The sequence below is a fragment of the Pipra filicauda genome, unplaced genomic scaffold, assembly GCF_003945595.2.
Source record: "Pipra filicauda isolate LSUMZ 115617 unplaced genomic scaffold, ASM394559v2 scaffold141_size4267151_pilon, whole genome shotgun sequence".
In the NCBI taxonomy this organism is placed as follows: domain Eukaryota; kingdom Metazoa; phylum Chordata; class Aves; order Passeriformes; family Pipridae; genus Pipra; species Pipra filicauda.
Window position 1 is genome coordinate 1,757,722 of NW_024103896.1, and position 21,350 is coordinate 1,779,071.

General features: G+C 43.6%; 1 protein-coding gene across 2 annotated transcripts; it reads right to left on the bottom strand.

Annotated features, from left to right (window-relative positions):
* Window positions 1-1,597: 1,597 nt before the first annotated feature.
* Window positions 1,598-9,968, bottom strand: PRSS23 (serine protease 23). 2 transcript variants are annotated; one of them, XM_027725087.2, is made up of 2 exons: window positions 9,725-9,968; window positions 1,598-4,787 (listed from the first exon to the last, which is right to left on the bottom strand). In XM_027725087.2, exon 2 carries the CDS (start codon window positions 4,772-4,774, stop codon window positions 3,656-3,658), a length of 1,119 nt encoding a protein of 372 aa, XP_027580888.1. In that variant the 5' UTR covers window positions 4,775-4,787; window positions 9,725-9,968; the 3' UTR covers window positions 1,598-3,655. The 2 variants fall into 2 exon arrangements, with proteins under 2 accessions (XP_027580888.1, XP_027580889.1); XM_027725088.2 differs by lacking the exon at window positions 9,725-9,968 and adding an exon at window positions 6,814-6,951.
* Window positions 9,969-21,350: the final 11,382 nt, after the last annotated feature.

The following is a 21,350-nucleotide window of genomic DNA, read 5'->3' on the forward strand; positions in this document are numbered from 1 at the left end:
ACTCTTCAGTAGGTTAAGTTCAGTGTGTGCTAGGGAAGAGCTCGGCAAGGTCTGTGTTTTCTCGAGACCTCAGCTTCCGTTTACAGCACTGTTCTCCAATTAAGTAAAATTTTTCCTATGGCAGCCTCTTACAGATGCAGGAGCAGATTTTAATCCTTTCCATTCACAGCCAAAACAGCCCCTCGATATTCATCTACTGTCTAGCCTTCAGATACAAGAATAATGAGGTATATCACTCAGTTCTGCAGGTCATTGGCAGTCACCAGTTGGACAATGAAATTTCAAGTGTCGTGCCTGTAGACAATTTAGCTACTTGTGTTTCCTTGATGAGCATTATTTTGACTGCATGGCTATCTTTCTCACAGTTTGAAATTCTGGCTTTAAAGGAGCCCTCTTTGCAGCATAAAAGCAAATATCCTCAGGATGCGATTTCCAAATCTGCCTAGCAAGCCCCAGCCCCACTTGGAATGAATACACTGGCAAAATTACCACCAACTCCAGTAGGCAGATGTGAAATTACACTGAACTTCAGCACCACAATTCGGACTATATTATCTGAGATTTCCTCTTCTTTCCAAAACAATCCGGAATGTTTGCACAGGGTATACATTGGAAAGGGACTCTCCCACTCCTGATTACACTAAACTTGCTGCATACTTTAAAAAAACCCCACACAAAACCCCCAAAAACTACCTTAGTCACATTACTCCAGAGGAAACGGCCTTAATTTGTACCACGGGAGGTTTAGATTGGATATGAAGAAAAATTTCTCCACCGAAAGGGTCGTCAAGCACTGGAACAGAGTGCCCAGGGAAGCAGTGGAGTCGCCATCCCTGGAGGTTTTTAAAAGACATGTAGATGCGGCACTTAGGAACGCCGCGTCATGGTCAACCAGGCATTGTTTAGAGTTGGCCTTGATGATCTTTAAGATCTTTTCCAATGTAAATGGTTCCGTGATTCCACGAAAAGTTCTCAGCGTACACTCTAACAGAGCAGGATCAGTGGGTGTGAAATATGTCCAATAAGTCGGGACTGATGCTCTCAAGCCCAAATGGTGTAGTGTGCACACCCAGATGTCAGGAAAGTTGTATGGGTAGCAATTTCAAAAAGAAAAAATTTCTGCATCCTGCTTTTCTCTAAAAACTGTGAGTCTCACCGCTAGCCTCAGAGGAACTTTTTTAAAACTGCATAAACTAAAAGAAAAAGAAGATGGACCGACCTCACTTATGACCTTATGCTGACTGGGTCAAATTCCTCCAGAGTTTATTTACTCTAAAGTTCATAAAAACAATGTGGCTTTTTAGTCTAATACGTTATTTTCAGCTCTAACTAATCAGAGCTCACGACTGGCTCTGGAACTGCAACTGCTAAGATTGATTATTACCATCCAAAGGCACAAAGTAATTAAGCCTACCAAAAAACAAAACAAAAAACCCCCACCAAAACAAAAACCTCTAACAGATGGGAGCAAAAGAAAATTGAAGGAAAATAAACGGCATTGAGGATTTTAATAAATCTGTATCTGTCTTTATAGGTAGGTCACTGAAATGATACTGGAAGTGCAACCCAGTATAGTACAAATACAAGAATGTCTGCATTGAAATTCCATAACTTTTCTTTATTCACTGTGATACATTCAAACAAAAGTGCTCCAGATAACAGCCATAGAATAAAGGAAATTAAAATAAAAAGGCAGAAAAAGACCATCAGATACATATGGTGATTATTCATATTTCAAAGCGTTAGTAACTGCTTGTATCTGAGTGCACCAAAAGCCCATGAGGGTCCACATTTTTTATGCTGCTTCTATAAAAATAATAATCATAGGCAGCTCTAGCAAAAATGTTTTTCAAAACTAGAGCCAAAGCCACCACAAAGATAAAGCACCATCAGGCATATGTTTACAAATGCCATAGTAATTAGTAGAGTGTAAAAAAGGCTTTGCTGAATTAAGATCTTCCTTATATTTGTATAGCATAGGGAAGCTCTGCTTAGATTCTTTCCTTCTCAGCTTTGCCATTTCATACCAAGGACTTGCATTTGCCCCACAACACTAAGCACCATGGGCAACTTGGTAAGCTTTAGGAGACAAGTGAGAGATGGGTGGAAGAGAAACTGGAACTGGAGCCAGTGTCTATCCTCCTATTTAAAAAAATAATATTGGCAGGGCAGCATGTACTTAACTGGGTTACTGCAATACAGTGGCACAATCCACCAGAGAAACGCTGTTTGTAAAGACCACATTGACTTCCTAATGCTGTTTGCTGAGCTACAGTATTTGGCTGCACTGATTTTACCTATAAAAGACAGTTCTTGTTTTAAATTCTAATTCTGCTACAGTAAAAATGTAAGTCATTGCTATCTATAAGAGACAGCAGAGGATCACTTCACAGCAAACTACGGCTGCATCCTACAGTGTGGCTCTGTTCCAGCTGCAGATTTACTGAACTGTGCATTTGCCAAGAATTATCTGTAACTCAACAGTTTCATGGGGAAGAAGATTCCTACCCCAAACAACACAAGAAACGTAAATCAAGATGCTGTACAAATTACATGTCAAAGGGATATGGCTGAGAGACACTTAAAAATCTATGGTCCCTCTACCTAATGTATTTTTAGGTAAAACAGCAAGGATCTTCATCAAATAGGGGGAAAACTCTCTCCTTTTGTCCTGCTCTCTCCTTTACGTGCTCTGCAGGTAGCAATTCAGATAGCCAGCAAGACTAAAGACAGGCTTCCTCTCTGAAAATCTGAGTTGCTGACATGAGATTTTCCTTTAAGGATCTAAGCAGGTCATAAACAGAAAAGCCTCTGTCCCCACACACTTCTATAATAATAGTATATTCATAGGGATCCTGCTAGGTGTAAGGCTATGTCCCAGCTCCTGTAGATTTAATCCCATGTGCAATTTGTGTTTCCCAAAGCAGGATGCAATGGCACTGTTCATATGACCAACATCATCTTCACAGTCAAATCCTTGCAACATCAAGGTCTGTTTGCTCAAAAACCATTTTTCTTAACTATGTTACTAATAAAGTCTCAAACCACTCAGGCCAAAAGGAAGTTAGAAGTGTTATGTGGTTATTTACCCTTCACGCTATTTGTGTGGCATTCATCTCCCACGGCGCATGCTTTGCCCTTTTCACACTCCCTTTTCTCATGCAGGAACACAAAGCTTTAATGTTTGGGTTGGAAACACCATTAAATGCCCCTCTTCAGCCCCCAACAGCATAGAAATATTTTCTTTTAAAAGTTCAGATCAAAGCATTTCTACTAATCCTAGGATTTATTAAAACAAACATTGTAGGCATGAGATAGTCAACAGTGTCCCTTTTACAAGATTCTTTGGAGACGGTTCTGTTTTCATACTGTTTACTGATCCGCCTCTAATTAATCTTCAGTTGCTCAGCTGCAAATTCAGCAAGTCCACCTGCTCCTTCCCCACCCAGCAGACGTCTTTTCTCCCCAGTTTCAAGCTGTAATGATAGCACCACACAGTCCCTGTCCTAAGAACAAGGTGGCTGGCTTGAAAAGCTACATATCACCTCCCAATGTTACATGATCACATCACACACATTTGCAGCTCAAGTCTAATCTTTCCTCAGACGAGTAATTAAAACCAGTCATTAAGTGCTTTCAAGGAGTTTCATTGTCTTTATCCTTCCCTGCAGTCAAGGTAGTTGCCTTTGATCCAGTAACAGATCTGTGCGTATTTGAGGGGTGTGATGCGAACAGCTACATTGAAATCCTGTGGGGTGCCATTCATGTCCACCCACTGATGGCCTGAGAATATACCAATAATTTTACGCTCCCACTTGTGATTCTGCCTCTTCCACATCCTCACGTACACCCCAGATCCGCTTGCACCCGGCTGGGCATCGCACTGCTGGTACAACAGGTCGTATGTTTCATCTTTGACATCACAGAAACGGTAAACCAGGTTTCCTGGACGATCATTGTCATAGCCAGAGAAGTGAATCCTCCCTCCAGGCAAGTGTCTGGCTGGTGGGCTCACACCTATCTTCATAAACTTTCTTTTATGTGGCTTCTTCAGCTCCAGCAGGGCATAGTCATAATCCATGCCAATGTCATTGGCATTGCCTTTGATCCATCCTTTGGGGACATGCGTCCGTTTCACGCGAATCCACTGGAATTTCATTTTCTCAGGCATTGCTGAGTTGGTGATATTGGTCCCTTTGCTGCCATCTTTATGTTTGGGCTTTAGGAACCCCACCCGCAGTTTCTGAGCGCCTTTGACATAACTCTTGCCATCATGGATACAATGAGCAGCAGTAAGAACATGCTTTTCAGCCACCAGAGTCCCCGTGCAACCTGTAGACAGCTTCACCGATGTGGAGAATGGGTAATTCAACAAGAAGTCCTTCCCAAAAATGCTAAACCTGCTGTCATAGCCATAGATCTGCCTCTTAGTTCGAGATTTGCCTTGAGATCCATCAGCGCTGTTGCTCAGAATATATATGCCCACTTCAGTTTCAGTGAGGCTACCATTAGCATACAAGGTTTCATAGGACAGGTAGTGCTTCACTTCTTCATAAGTTGGTAGCGGAGAACTTTTGTGGCATGCTGGGCCACAGGGAGATACCACTTCCAGTCTGGCTTCAGCATCAAATTGTGGTTTGTCCAAGTTCAGGGTAGACTGCGGCAGGATAACAGGAACTCTGTAAGACGGCCAAGTTGGCTTCCAGTGAGAACTGGAGGGCATCACATCTTTAGCAGCACACAAAAGGAGGATTAAAGTGGACAAGCCTGCCATTCTGAATGCCGGTCTGTGGAAAGCAAAAGGAAGTACAGTTATTACACAAACATATTGCAAGATTAACCTACCTTGCCAAGTAGCGGCTTGCTAACCGAGAATAAATATAATAAGGGTCAAGCGATTTGAATGGAGTTAACTTACATTAAGTAGCTCAGATTTCTCAATGTTAAACTAATGCCTTAACCTGTACCTTGAAACAAGTGCCCAGGTTAACACCGAAAGACAGGGCATTTAACCCTCTGAGCCACCAACTCTCAGCTGACATCGGGGGGAAGTTACAGTATTTGTCTTCGCATGGTGTAAAGAAAATTCAGACTCCATACAAATCTCTGCACTCAGAAACCAGAGCTCCTGCAAAAAGTAACTGAGTCTGCCTTCAGCTAGATTAGCGCATTCACTGAAAGCTCCCCCCTACTCTCTGACTGCTGAAAGAGGTCCTAAAATCTCTTCACACCATTTGCTGTCTTAGTCAGAGACATCAAGCTGATGGTAGGGACACGTGGGTGGACAAAGAAGGTGACCTGACAGGGGCTGGGTTGCAGAACATGACCACACGGGACACTCGCTTCCCCTTGCAACTCACACTAGAGGAACATTTCTGCTCCACATAGCATTCACTCTCCCCTAGGCTTACACGAGAAAGGGTGATTCAATTACACAGGGGCAGCTAATGAAGGAAGATTACAATTCCTGAGGGAATTTTCAGTTAACATACTGGCTTATTGCTTTATAAACTCAATTAATTAGAAATGCAAACCAACCCCCTCTGAGCACAGGGAGGCAAATGGGACTGTGAATGTGTTTATGAACCACAGGCAGAGCGACTCAGACTGCAGAGAACAGCGTGCACCAGTACTGTGTCAAGAAAATGTGTAACATTAGTTTATTTGAAAATTAGCCATACAGCTGAATCGCTGCAGGAGGCATTGTGCCCTGGGCAAGAAGGCAGGCAGGATCTCCCTCACACAAAGATTATTCAAACAAAACTTCACAATTATGTTGAGCTTACACATATTTCGAACCCTGCTGAGGTTACACTGATCACAACTGCAGGATCATTCCTGAAATGCCTCAAATGAGTAAACCAAAGCAAATCATGCAGGAAATAACCACAGCTATCTAAGAATAAAAAAGAAAAATCCTTCTCTCCAATGCTTTTTGTAGGAATACTCCATTCCTAAGCTGAATCAAAAAAAACCTTTAGAAGCTACAGATTGCTGAAGTCCAAAGGTGTCCAACTCAAATAGTGGGCCTAGAATCTTAGAATTTTGGTAGCATCCTCTTTGGGAATAGAGGCTACCATTAAAGCACACAGTGTCCAAAATATAAATTGACTCATGCAGGATACTAAAATATTTTCATTCCAAAAAACAGACGCAGATGAACAGAGCTGATGTTATCGATACCCACAGAGGCACATACTGACTCTTCCAGAAGTGATCACACATTCTGTTGGCAACTTTTTCATTAACAAAAAGGACAATTTTAAAGAAACATATTTTTTTCTAGGTTAAGCTTTATAGAATGTGTTGCATTATACCTAACAAGTGAGTCATGTTGGAAAATATAAGCCATTTTAAACATGAACCAGAATTGAGTAATTTTGGATGTCCTAAAATTGGAAAGTACTTGGTATTCAAGGAAAACCACCAGCTCCTCTGACTCCTTCCACAGCAAAGATTAATATTAGATGTGGCTGCATTTTGCAAGTTATGAAATGAGAGAGTTTGACATCGGTATAAGAATGGCACACAGAACACCTGCTCTGTTATCAAATATACTTGCACAGCAGTGACTAGGAAAACACAGAAAAAGAAGGTAAACAGGGACAAACGATACCACTTCATCCCCACAACAATATATACTGGCATAAGTCAACTGTTAACTGTTCTACTTGTGTCAGTAAGGGCTGTATGCAGCGATGTTTGCTGGTTTCACAGTTAGAAGCTGAGAACAAGCTGAACTACAGTTATGCTGTGCATCAGGTACGTGATCCGGTCATTAAGAGCACATATTTCTAAGCAGTTTGCTCTCACCTGCTTCATATGAAAGTTATTCCCACAATTTACATTTGAAGCTTTCCCGATAGATGGAATCTCTCTAAATTGCACCACTTAAGCCATTTCTTGGGTCTAAGCCTCATTCATGCTAATTGAGTCAGTGCTGGCCTTTGGCTGGTTTATTCAGCTGGCAAGGGAAAGTTAGAAGCATCTTGTCAGTTGTTAATTGCACAAGCAGTAAGATTCCCTCGTGCCTGTCAGCATAGCGACCTCATAAAGAGACTGTGTGCCCAAAAGCTTCTCTGCTTCCTCCAGGATTATCATCTGGGCCAAGAAGAGACACCACCTCTCCCTGCAACCTGCCCTCCCTCATCTCCCTACTACCACCACCACAGCAATGCCAGCACTGGAAAGGCAGATTTAGACAGCAGAGGGCAGCCGCCCTATGAAGAGAACACGACAGGAGATGGGACTCGAGTTGGTCCCCCAAAAAGGCTTCAGAAGATGGTATTTGTGTCCGTGTTGTGGTGTGTAAAGCAGTACTTACTCCACTTTATGTCTCTGAGCAAACCTTCCCACACCTCTCCCCTGCTGCTTCTGTGCTATAATCACATTGCAGCTATATGGGATAAAAAAGCCTTTACATCAGTTACAGAACTTTTATTTAAAATGTTATTAAAATCTAACAATAAAATAGAGTTGCGGGTTTACACCTGAATACAGAAGCTAAACAGCGCTCACAAACCAAGGCATTTATCAAAACTTTCAGAATTATATCTCATCTGGAGACGTAACTAGTACTAAATCAGCTCTGGACAGCAATAAATAGAATAAATATGTCTTATTTACAACAAAATGCGAATTTGTACAAAGCACCTCTTTCTGTGTAGATTCTTCCTCTTTTAAAAACAGTAAAGCAGAAAAATGAAGGAATTGAAAAAGCAGTCTATATTTAAAGAGTGACCTTTCAGTAAGGCTCTTCTTTCCTTTTACTTTCTCTTTTCCTTTTTGTTTAAAACAAAACCAAAAAGCTGCAAAGAAAGCTAGGGTTAAAACTCTCTGTGTTCAGCTACTTACTTGTGGGTGACCCTAAAAGGTGTTCTCAAATCAAACAAACTGGTATGAAGTGAGTACTTCGCTGCACGGCTATCACAGAGCAATACTGAATGAGTTACGATGTGCTGCCCTACTGTAGTACTGCTCTTCTGTTTCTATTTAAACTGTGTCATAAACTCAATCCACCCTTTGACTCAGTACAAAGCCCTGCTCTGACATCCAGCCTAGGAACCCCCTAGAAGCGGTTTGTACATAATCACACTCACTAATGGCATTAAAATTGTTTAGAGAATGGAAACAGTGACAGCTACCCCAGGGCTCCCCGTGCCACTAAAATACTTTACAGACACATTTTCCTGCTTGCTCTGGGCACTCATGCCCTGCGATGGATGTTGGTGAAAGAAAACTGCCTTGTTCAGGATGGACATGAATCATTTTCTAATAAGCAAGTAATTTTTCTGCAAGAGTTCACTACTTCAGGGGTGGTTCTTGTAACAGATGGTTAAATAACAATAAATCTTGAATCATCCAGTATGAAAGCCTGTGAACCAAACAGTCTCCATTACATTTTGAAATGAAGAAAGTTTTTCCACCGTGCTAGAAGCCAGAATGATTAACATAGCAAAAAAATGAAGAAAGGAAACCAAGGCAGCGAGAGAGAAAAACCTGCCTCAAACCAAATTATACAGGAGAACTAAATCACTGTCAGTGCTGTGCCAAAATACCTCTTCTGCTTTTCTTGGTCACAGAACTTGTTAAAACACAGCAAAAATAATTGAGTCGTGCTTTAACAATTACAGAAGCCTTACTGCCTTCTAACATCTCTATTAACCTGCCTGCAATGCTGACGGTGGTGTGAGGGTTATACTGCTTTACCTGCTTGACTGAGGGCTGTAGGAACAGATGTCTAGGAAAACGTGAAACAGACTTCGATACTGAAAGGCCAAGGGTGTGTCTATTAACATATACACCGGGCACAGCAGGTGTTTTGACACGTGTGTCAGTGACATGGACACAGTGGAAAGGGAGAACAGTACGTGTTTCTCAGTCCAATTCCTACAGAATAATCTGACTGCCTCCTTTCACCCTCCTTTCTTTCTTCTCTCTCTTTCCCTGCATGTCAAGCAGCTTCGGTTTCATGGTACAAGAGCGAACTGCGTTACAGGCGGACAGTGGCGGTCACTTGGAATAACGGGATAAGCTGCAGGAAGGACCTGCATCCCCAGGACTACCAAACCACCTGAGTGACGGGGCAACCGCGCAAACGGGGTCCTGGCGGGATCTCACCGACCCCTCGGACCCCGCTCGGGTCAGGAGGCGAACAACTGCCCCAAGCTCCAGCAACCGCTTCACTAAAGAGCTCGTGTCATGTATTTCTTTAAAAAAAAACCACCCCAAAACACTAATGTCACGGCGCGACGAAGCGAAGTAGAGGATCGCAACAGGGCACTCACTACTCCTGACGCCTCCGAAGCGTGAAACGCAGCAAAGGCGAATTTTTTACCAGCTGTTCCCTCACTCGCCGGGAGAGTTGGTCCCCGGCAGCGGCGCCGGCGGACCCGCGGCGGGGACCGGCGGGGAGAGCCGCGGTCTCCCTTTTGTGGCCGCAGCCGCCGGGGAGGTGGCGCCGGGTGCGCTCCGGTGGATGCGAGCGGGGTTAAACATTAAGCCCCGCGGGGAGGGAGGGCTCGCCCCGGCCGGGACAGCAGCTCCCGCCGCCCGGTCCCCGCACCGCCGGGTACCCCTGGCCCCGCGCCCGCCGGCAGGTGAGGGGCCGGCCGGGGCACGGCGGGGCGAGAGCAGCGCTCGCCATCCTCCCCGCCGCCCCTTTGTCCCGCGGGGCGACCCGCACCCCGCGGCGCCCTCCCGGCCGTGGGGACCCGCTACCTACCAGCTCCCCGCGGCGGCGGCGGCGTCTCCGGGAGCGGCTCAGGCAGGTGGCGGGGCCGGTGCCGGTCCCATCCCTCCCGCCGCCTCCGCGGGGCCCGGGGCCGCCTCCCCTCCCTCCCGCCGGGCGCCGGCCCTCGGCGGCGCGCTCCGAGCGGGGCGGGGCGGGGCGGAGCGGCGCCTCCCGCAGGTGGATCCTGCCGCGGGGTCCCGCCGTTCCGTGTTCGCCTCGCTCCGTGCTCGCCTCGCTCCGCTCCGCAGCGCTCCCGGCGGTGCCGCCGCCGCCCCTGCCCGCCCGCGGCCGCGGGGGCCCCGCCACGCCGCCCCTCCCCGGCTGGGCCGGCCCCGGGCCCGTCCCTCCGCGCAGCTTCCCCCGCGGGCCGCCGCCCCGGGGCACCCTGTGGGGCGTCACCGCCCTGTCTGTTATTTTACTGCTGTTTTCGTGTATTTCCCGAAGTAAACCATATTCTTTTTTTTCTTCATCCTTGTTTTCGTTCGCCGTGCCCTGGCACTGCGGGTTGCTCAGGGGCTGCCGTACCCTTACCCCGGTTCAGGGTGGGAGGTTTCGGGGTGCGGCCGTGGTACCTCTGCGGCCCCGACGGCGCCAGGCTCTTTGTCCCCAGTGTCCAGGTCCCCAGGCCCCTTCTCGGAGGGTCCCCAGGAGTGGTGCGAGCCCCCTAGGTCCCTACTGCCATCACAGGACATCAGCTCCGAGAGCTCTGTGGTCAGTCACCCACGTTGCCTTATCAGGCAGATATTTGAGTTTAATTGTCAAACACATTCTTTGCACGGGTTTTAATTACTCATCCTTCTTGAATTCTTATAATGACATCTGGCAAGAAAAGAGGAAACCAGAGCCAAGAAGGCAAAAATCCTGCAATGTTCTAACTCTACAAGAAAAATCCACAAAAAGTTTTGCCAAAATTCCCAGCTGATCACCATTACCCCAGAAAGGAAATATAAATTTCACAGGACTCAATTTATTTGCAGCCTTCTGCTGACCTCTGCACCCTGCTGCTGCCCTTACAAAGGATGAGAAGGGCCTGAAGCATGGCAAAACCTCTGCCTCACCCATCAACCCTCTGTGAGGAGTTGAAATATGACAAGATCTTACATTCTCAGGCATTATTTTTCTAATTTGCATTTACTTGGGCCTAGCATCAGCTCCTGTCTGGGTCTGCAGATTTTACCAAATGAGTGGAAAAAGCATGTGCTACCAAAATCATAACTACTCAGACAAGTCTTTCTCAACTGTGAATGACTAGAGAAGAACTGCAGTGTGAGGGAGAGGTCCCTAGAGGTAGAAGAGAAGCTTCTCCAGCAGAAACACAGCTATAGAATACAACTGGGATTGAGGAAGGGATGGTAAAACCAGTGCAGCTGCTCTTGGCCCATGAGGGAATGACCATGCAACAGTGAGAAAGATATCTGGAGTATCAGCAAGCAGCTGACAAGTCAGCCTCTGGCTGCAGTACCATACTAAACACAGGTCCCTTCCTGTTCTGGACTCTGTGTCTACTGATCTCCCAGCTAGATGCGCAGGCACTGCTCAGAAACTTTGCCCTGTACACACGCATCTGTTGTTTTGTATGTATGGAGGGGTTAGCCCATGCCGCTTAGGGGGTGAAAATGTTGAGGGGTTTGGTTAGAGTGGGACTCAGGGGTGCAGCAGTGGTCCAGGGGAGTTTTACTTTCCATGGGCATGCAGCCTCTTGTGTCACAACTACCATATGTGCTCCAGGGCCTTCCCAGCTTTCATAGGTCTTCCTGACTGTAGTAGGTCATCACACCAAATGAGGCCTTTTGATCACTTTTCTGGCAAGGTACAGATTGCCTAGCAGTCACTTCTAGATGACTGCAAACCCTCTGCTGAACAATTCTCTGTATGTCCCTTTTCTGCTTTATCTCAAATGTATCAGCCTTCCTGGATCACACTGTTGTTTCCAAGAATCTCAAAGGGAAGAAGGAAGGAATTTTAGCATGGTTGTTTCCTTCTATGTCTGTTTCCCCCAATTTTTTATTTGCAGCAACTTTGAATAAATTCCGACTGACTAAGGAATGACTGTTTGATCTCCAGAGGCAAATTCAAATAGACACAATCCTAGAAGATATGATGCTGATAGAAGTGTTTGCAGCAGTCAGGGGAACAGAGATACAAGACACTGCTAATATATATATAGTGGGATTGCCCTTTACTTAACTATAGGGGTTTGGGACTCCCTGGGCTATCCGTGATACAATACAGGACTACAAACCTTCCCTACCTGGAGCAGCAGCTGGAAGGCAGCGCTGGAAAACATGAAGGTGCCTCATCCAAAAGGAGCGTCTATGTAAATGTTCACAGTTAGAGACCTTCCACCAGACTTCTCATAGTTTCCTGGAGTGTCTCTTTCATCCTGTGACTGACTGCTGTCTCTGTATTTCTCATTAGGGGAAAGGACAATCTTTTTGTGTTATGTTTGTACAGCACCTGCCACCTGGTTGTTGTACAGCACCTGTATTCGTGTTACACAGATTATAACTCTTCAAGGCCAGGTTGGACTGGGCTTTGTTCAGCCTGGTCCAGTGGAAGTTGTCCTTGCCCATGGCAGGGGGGTTGGAACTGGAAGGTCTTTGAGGTCCCATTCAACCCAAGACATTCTATGATTATGTGATTCTATGAAGTGTGTCTCTTTGTACAACACAAATGGATGAGTAGGAACCATAAGGCTTGGTGTCTACAGTACCCCTCCTGAGAATGAAAAATTAAACAAAGTGTTGGGCAAAATTTTTTTTCACAACAAAAGGAGTGGAGAAGAATGTTTAGTTTGAAATTTAGTCATGAGACATTTGGTTGCCATAAAAACTTCTGGGTTTTATTATTTTTAGGGCATACATTAAACCATAAGCTCAGAAAAGACAGTTCATCTGGCCTGTCTTCATGTCTGCCTTAAGAGAAAATGAACCACTGCCCAGTTCTATCCGGCAGCTACAGACAAAATCTGCTGTTTTAACTTTCTAATTGAAAAGATGGAAAAAATACCAAATATAGATTTTTTTTTTCCCCCTGTATGTATAATTATTAAGAAACAAGAGCTCTGGTGAAATTGCGCTGCACAAGATTTTTTTAAAAGAAAGTGAAGTCCAAGATCTGAATGTTACTGTGAGCCATTGTTGAGGCAAAGAGCAGTAAGTGGCAATGTAAGTAAGGCTGAAGAGGTATTAGCTGTACTATATTGTCAAGTGATAACACACAGGCTGACTTTTCAGCACCTTGTGAGTAAGCTGAAAATGAAACAGTCTACAGGTGGGAGCCTTAATGAATGGCACTGTCAGGAGATAATTTCTCATGGTTGAAGAAATCTTTTATTCTGCAGGGAAGTGAAGTAACCTGGCATTATGGGCCTGTGCCAGATTCCGCTGCAGACAATGGAGCGATTTCAGAGGCCACTGCATCTGGAAGGAAGAATGACAACCCACAGTTGGCTCAAATGAGCCCCCCCATTGCTCACTGCTGATGCAATGCAGCAGAAAAGTCCTTGGAGTTCCCCACTGCAATGACAGTTCTCCAGCTGGCTCCCTCTACTTGCCCTGCGACACAGACCCCTGCTTATCAGTGCTGTTTCTCGAAGTGTTTTTGAACTGCAGGAGAAAGAAGTTAAAGGTGAGAACACTCTATCCCTTTGAAAAAAGTTTTTTTTTTGAAGGCAAGGATGATGCAGACCGGCACTTTGGAGAAGCAAGTCCTATCATCATCCCTGCCCCTACTTCAGTTCAGGACTTCAGGGAGGCTCTGCTGCTGTGGTTCCCAAATCTGTGCAAAAAGTGTGAGAGCATGTCCAACCTCAATGCAGTGTTATGATGATAGTTGCAGTTGTGACTCTCCCATGACTAAATGCTGTGCTGACTGGAAGGGGAAGGGCAGACATTTGCCTCAGATGTGCTGCATTATAAGATGATACTACTCAGAGAGAAGGAACTCTCTTTCTCAGGTTCTCCCAGACTGTGATCACAAGGGTGGTGGGTGTGGCACTTATTCCTAGTTCCCAGAAGCAAGAGGCTTTTACTGTCAAGCTCTTAAAGGAAGCATGCGAGGACTGAGGATCTGAGTTGTTTGGTTTATGAAAAAGATTGCCAAGTGGGAAAACTGACAGCTAAATATATACAATGTCCTTCCTGTGTTGGCAAAAATTTTGTCATCAGCAAGTGTGACACAATGGAGCAGCATGGAAGACTCTAGCCTAGGAGACGATTCCTCTGCATGAATAAAGACAAGTAAAAGCCAGTCATGACCACTCTAGGTTCCTTTTGCAGGTCTTTAGGGGCTTTCTCAGAGGGTGACTTATTACATCCTAAAATGGGATATAAGCTAGGCCAGAGAATCATTCCTTAAAAGCACTCATTTCCTTCTGCTGTCTTTTAGGAAAGGTTAAATCTAACTTTTTGATGTCTACAGTTACATGAAACGAACCCCACTCAGTGTGTCCATCATCTTCCTAGGTAAATAGGAATACTTGAGCACTTAGTTGCAATTCTCTCAAACAGGAGGTTTTCTACTGCACAGTTCCACCTGCAGACTTAACTGCAAATAAAGAGCTTTGCTTGAGACAACTCAAGCTTTACAGAAAGTTTCTAAAACTATTGGAAAACTAATCTACTACTATATGGGAAACACAAGAGATAACACTGAACTGAATATACAATATGTTTAGTAATAGTTTTGTGGTGGTTGATTCCCCCTTATCTTCCCCCATCCCACTACTATCACCTCCCTCCTCGCTCTGAATTCTCTATTTAAAGGCTTAATGGGATTATCTGTCAGACATGGCATGGCACTCTCTAAATAAATTGAGTATATTGTGTAGAAAGTTTTGATCAAACTATGAGGTGCATAGAAGGAAGAAAAAGATTGATATTTTGAATTCATCTTGGTTCAAAATTTGCAGCTATATATATATCATATATATGCTCTAAACTATACAGATCTTGGGAATTCCTACTATTCATATTACTGAAAACATTTCTAACGAGTGATATTTAAACTAACAGTGCCTCTTTAATTTCATAATAGTGAAAACTTGTTGAAATAAAACAGGCATCTGGACTTGCTCCAGCAAGACTGAGATTCTTGTAAGACACTGCATCTTCACCATTTGGATAAACAGCATATCAAAACAGTGAAGTAATTCCAAAATAACACCTTAAAAATAAAACATCCACTGCAACTGCATTCCCTGAGAACTTCGGGAGTTTCCTGAAAAAGGGAATCTTCAGTGTTACACAAAATTGGATTGAATTAATCAGTACTGTTTTTGTTTCCATGTCAGACTGTGTCTATCTGCTGGGTGTAGATTCTGCTATAAATTTCATGGTTCTGTCTGGCGGTTTTGAATCCATCATGTACTCATCTAGGAATAGTGAGCTTTGTAAGTGCTGTATGTGACCATGAAGTTCCTGCATACTTATGAGGTCATTGAGGATATTAGTAGATGTCTTTTCAGCTCCCATCAGAGATCGTACCTCATGCCCAGCTTGTTTATAGAGAATCCTGTATTCAAGGCACACAGCAAAAGAGAAGGTTGTCCCCACAGTGAGAGGCCCCTTGCAGAGCAGATGAGTTGGGCACAGCGCTTGGTCAAACCGTTCAACATCTGCCTGTCAGCCTCTGCAGTGATTTTGCTTGGCTAATGCTGGGGAGGGCCTTTCCTAGTCCCCTTGTACAGCCAGAATTGGTGGCATTTCTAATGAGATGCTTGAGCTCAGACTAAGTTTGATGCCTGGTCATCTTGCACCAGCATAAAGGCACTCTGAAGTTAATAGTGTGACTTGTGAGTGAGAGACCACATAAAACTTCAGACTATGTTCTAGCTATGGTCCATCTGCTCAGACAGAGCCTGTGCAGTTAAAACCTCCCTGAGGGAGAGGAATGGTTGAAGGTGGTGTTCTTGGCAAGATCATCTTGCAATGGATGTAGACCCTGTGGGGACTTCAAAAACAAGTCTATCTCCCCATCTTAAGGCAAAGAAAAAGGAAAACCAGTCAGGGATTGGGACTACTTTATTGAGCGGTTCTATCTTAATTTCTTGGTCAAGTAAGCCTTTGCTGGTAGAATTTCTCTGATTCTATATAACCCCCTGTGAATCAGTGCTTCTAAGCGGAATGAACATGGGGGGCCAGGGTGCACAGGATGGCTCTTTAGCCATGACAGCCAGCATGTGGGACCATCTGATAGGGGCCTCCGGTCTGAAACACGAAGAGCCAGGTGAGGTCAGTTATGATTAGCTTGGAAACATGTAAGCAAGATTAACCTTGGCTAATTTTAGCCATCTAAAAATGGTGCCAGTAGCCTAAGGAAGGCCATCTTTAAGCAGAGGAGAGGAGGCATCTCCAGAGGGCAATCCAGCCCACCCGTGTTAGATGCTGATGTTATTATGGAATGAACTGCAGTCTGGAATTATTTTCTCTTGGGCATCAATAGAGGCAGGCTAGACAGCTCATGTGGAGAGGATGTTTGGCTCTTAAAGTTAGACAGCAATTCAGAGTTAAGTGCTCCTCACCAGAGAATTGCTCTTGGGTGGTTCCTGTTCACATCTTGTCAAGATAAGCTTGGGTTGTTTTCCAAATCTGGTGTATCCAGCTATGAAAAGAGTGATGCTTCTTCTCCCAAATAGGCAACATGTTTCACTAACCTATGATTCCCATATGACAGATGACATATTTCATTTGCAAGCTACTAATTGCAATTTTATGCTTCTTAGCTGTGACTGCAGCTGCAGGACTGCACTTGATTCTGGCTACCTAGCTCCATATCAGACACAGACAAATTGGAGGTAAATTAGAACAAAAAATACATTAAAGGTGAATGAAGAAAACTTGCATAGTTTATCACAGGATGAATCTAACAGTCTGCACTTGCAGTTTAGAGTATATAGGACCCTAATGAGGAATTATTTCAAATGGCACTAAAGAATATAATGACAAGAGCTTAATGCAGTGAGATTAGAAAAGACATATTTGGGCTAAATGTCACCAGAAAAATTTCTGACTGTGCGAACCGGTTGTGAAATAGTATCCCAGGACGTTTCCACCCGCCCTTCCCCCCAAGATATATAAACTGTGTGAGGCAAAACATTAGGAAGGGGAAACTATCCTGAATATCACGTAGCAGTTTAGGTAATCCAATAGATCTTTCCCAGCACTAATTGCTGCAATCTACAGTTCAAAGCCTAGAAGATAAGGAAAGTTTATATTTGATGATATGTCTTGCAGAGACATGTCCCATAAGGAATATTTATAGCAAGTCTGGATTTCTTATAACTTATTTGTGACACAGTGTGCCTTTCAGTGCATTTAGAATTTAACATAACTTTCTAATCCTCATTGATCTAAGACAAGCAGGGTATAGGTATCTGCCTGCATTTATCAACAGCCCAAGGTAGTAGGTCTGAGAGGTATCCTGTATAACTCCACGGCAACATTCCATGGACACCTTGGTAGAAGACTTCCTGGGACAGGAAAGGAGCGAGCAGTGCACTCAAAGCAGACATCTACACAGATACTCCCTGAATGATAGTTCAGCTGCTCTCAGAAGAAGTAAACGTACTTACACTGCCCTCATCCTAGTTTATTAGTAGGAAGATCCTATATAACTACTGATTGGAGTTGCGGACCTAGGCCACGAGGAAAGGCCTTGTCCAGAATTACCTTAGGTTCTGCAAAACACTTCGGTGTTTCACTCGATAGTTGTTACCCACACAAAGAGGGGTTTATAGCTGAAAGGAAGCACTGTGATCCAGCCTGACATCCTGCGTTACCCATGGAGTTCTCTGCTCCGGCCAGTTGTCTTGTTTGAGCTAGAAAGCCATTTTAAAGAACAGTCAGTCTTGAACTAAAAATTACCACAGTGTAGGTATATGTTACAGCCTTTGGTTCATCACTGTCTAGTTATTTCTATTTATACTTCAGCTGTTTAGCAAGATATCTTATGGTCAAAGGCCTTAAAAGTCCAAGTGTACTGTATCAGTAAATATAATATATGTAAAATATATCAATGCTGTTATTCTAAAACTTGGGCTTTCATCAAAAGCAGTATTATTCTTTGACAAAATCTGTTTCCATAAATCCTTATTATACTACTTTGATCCTTTGTGAAATATATTGCCAATCTGATTATGTGATCTGAGATTGAAATCAAATAGAAAAGCCTACATTTATCTGGGTAACTCCATATATCCTATTCAAATACTCATATCACCCTCACTTTCTTCCAGACTTCTACAGTTTTCCTTCTATTTTAGGATTAATTGAAAATTGACAGTAATGGTCAAGAGATCTTCTTGAAAAGTTTCTTTAAACTCCTGATTTTAAAATGTCTAATTTTAGAAAGAGCTGTAAGCAATTATATTTAACTCTTGGAACTATACCTTTGTTAACTGGGAAGGCAAATATATATTTTCTGTGTTGATTTTCAGTCTAGGAAACTGTTGTAGGTAATTTTTAGACAGTCCCACTGTTACTGTGGGAAATCCAGAATAGATCAGTCAGCCTAAGTCACTTTCTCTATACAGTACAGAGAGATGTTTTACATAGGTACTTATCCTGTGGTTCAAAAACAGTTGAGATCAATGGTTTCCCTTACCAGTGACAGAAAGATCTGATGCCATTTTTGATGTACAGTTTCTGCTATTTTGAGATCACTGCTTGCTGGTTTAGTTATAGTAAGTGATTTAAACTGTCTGGTCAAAGAAAGAATTTCACTGAATTGGTAATATCAGTTAGGCCAAATTGATGTTTAATAATGACCAGGCAAATTCTTTTTGCTTATTTTCCAGGCTGAGTATTAGCTTAAGGAAAATTAGATATTTTCTTCCTTGCAAGTCTCTTGGTTGCTTTGCTGATTCCCTTCATGATGTTTTAAATTTAAGCTAATGAGTGTGCTTTTGCTCTACATTTTCACTTTCTCTTTTTCCATCAGTTTAATGCCTCAGCCTGATCCCAGAGAAGTCCGTATGTCTTTTTCTTGATTTGGAGCCCATAAAACTGTAAATTTCCCTGGGAAAAGTAGGCCAATATTTCTCAAAGGTTAAACTTCAGTTATTTACCTTGCTCTTACCTAGATTCTGCCTAGCACCTTACCAGTTCTTCCAGATCACCTGAACATTCTTCTTAGTGGCTCCCTTCTGAAATCTCTGCTCTCAGTAGTACATGGGATGACTTGTCCTTAGTATTCATTTAGACCATCAGCAGTCATTAAATCTGTTTAGAGAGCCATAGAGTACTTCAGGTTGCCTCTGGACATCTGCTAGTCCAACCTCCTAAAAGCAGGACCAAGTCCAAAGCTGAGCCTTAGATTCCCCTTTTAAGTCCAGGAAAGCCCCCCTCTTGCAGAATATCCAACAAGGACCATCCACTGACTTTGAACAGGTTGCGACTTCTTTACAGAAACATGTACAGCCTCACAGGTTAAGACTTCCACAGTGATCTTCACCATACCTTCTGTTCTTTTCTAAACATTTTGTGCATATGTGGCTGAAGGAAACAATTAATAGCATGTTTAGAGGTGTGTAAGAACAATTCTTGCACATAATAATGCAAGCTTGGATTCTGTTCTCAAAGACAAGTGAAAAACAATCAGAAAAACAAAAAGAATGACAGGATGGTTTGGGTTGGAAGGGACCCTAAAGATCATCTAGTTCCAACACCCCTGCCATGAGCAGGGACACCTTCCACTAGGCCAGGTTGCTGAAAGCCCCATCCAAGCTGGCCTTGAACACTTTGAGGGATGAGGCATCCACAACTTCTCTGGGAAACCTGTTCCAGTGACTCACCACCTTCACAGTAAATAATTTCTTCCTAATACCTAATCTAAACCTACTCACTTTCACTTTGAAGCCATTCCCCTTTGTCCTATCGCTACATGCCCTTGTAAACAGTACCTCTCCAGCTTTCTTGCAGAGTCCTTTAGGTACTGCAAGGCTGCAATAAGGTCACCCCAGACCCTTCACTTCTCTAGGCTAAACAACCACAACTCTCTTTGCTTTCTCTCATAGGAGAGGTGATCCTTCCCTCTAATCGTCTTTGTGGCTCTCCAACAGATTCACGTCTTGTGCTGGGGGCCCCAAACCTGGATGCAGCACTCCAGGTGGTGTCACATGAGAGCAGAGTAGAAGGGCAGAATTGCCTACCTTAACCTGCTCATCACACTGCTTCTGGTGCAGCCCAGGATACAATTGGCTTTCCAGGCAGCAAGCACACATTGCTGGCTCATGTCCAGCCTGACATGAAAACAAGCAACCGTTTTTTCTCATTTTCTTTAATAATTCAAAAAATATTTTCTTGCAGTTTTTCATATGTTGTTTAGCATATTTTATTTATTTATTTACCATGTCAAAGCTGACTTGGAATATCTGTGGCATACAGCAGGTTAATTTCCTGAGAGCTTAAGTTCTTTACTCACACTGAAGAGACGGGTTGGATAAAGTGAAACAGGGTGAAATATAAGAGTTTGTGATGTACAGGAGATTGACTTAGATAATACTGTGCATCTTTTGCTGCATCAGTCTGAAACTATAAAGGGTGTGGATTATAATAAACATGATGTCCTGATACAAAAGGTACAACCTGTATGTGTGCCTCAAAGTACACTAACTTTACTGATTTGGAGGCACACCATTAACGTATTTGAAAATAAATACTTCACAAGCACTTGTTAAATATTTCCTGCATTGCCAGCATGAAGGAATAAGGATACAATTCTCCATTGTACTGCAACAGGCATGATTATAAATGGAAAGGCAGCTTTAAAATAACAATTTCTCTATTATGTTTCATTAAAAGCCAGCTGTTTGCTACCAGCAATGAACACAGAAGGGTCTGTGACAGCAACACTCCAAGTTATACTTTGTCTAAGTGTACACTACTTATAAGTATTGGTAGTAGGTATTGGTAGCTGATGACCTGTTCCATTATATGATTTTCAAACAAACTCTCTTTTACCCTTGCTACAAAGCTAAGTACATTTTTTTTTTCCAAAGTTCTTAGTAAATAATTGCCAAATGTCCATTTACATAAATAGAATGGAGCAGAAATTCCTAACTGAGGCTGTGGGGCTGGACAAACGATTGCGAATGTTAAATATTTGATTGGAGAAAAGCCAAATTTTGAATGTCATGGAGAGTGGCCAATGCCAGGCATCCAATTCTTCTACAGGACCTGAATGTTGGAGCTGGAGCTAATTGTTTACCCAGTCTGTCTGCCCGGGCAAACAAGCTCCTCGAAGCTCATTGCTGTGAGTCTGCTCGGATCCCCATTCCTCAGCCTTTATGTACTTATTAGGCTTACAATAAAGGACGGCACCGAAGCAAGCACAGACGTTAACAAAGAGAGGGAAATGCCGGGCCTGGCAGTGTGTCGTGAATGCTCTTATTCTGAATGTGAATGCGGAGTTTCTGTTGTGAGGGCAGGCAAGTAGCAGAAGGAGAGTGAGATGAAGTTGAATCCCCTGTACTGAATTTGTCAGGGAAAGCTGACAGCTGACTGAGCTCTGATTAGGAGTCGATGACCTGATCCTGCAGGCAATATTCTCATTGAAATAAATGGGAGCTCTGTCTGATTAAGAACAGTATTGTATTGTATTGCTACAAATATTATTT

What these genes read in the sequence shown, in the direction of transcription:
- PRSS23 (XM_027725087.2), bottom strand. Translation starts at nt 4,774, where the DNA reads ATGGCAGGCTTGTCCACTTTAATCCTCCTTTTGTGTGCTGCTAAAGAT.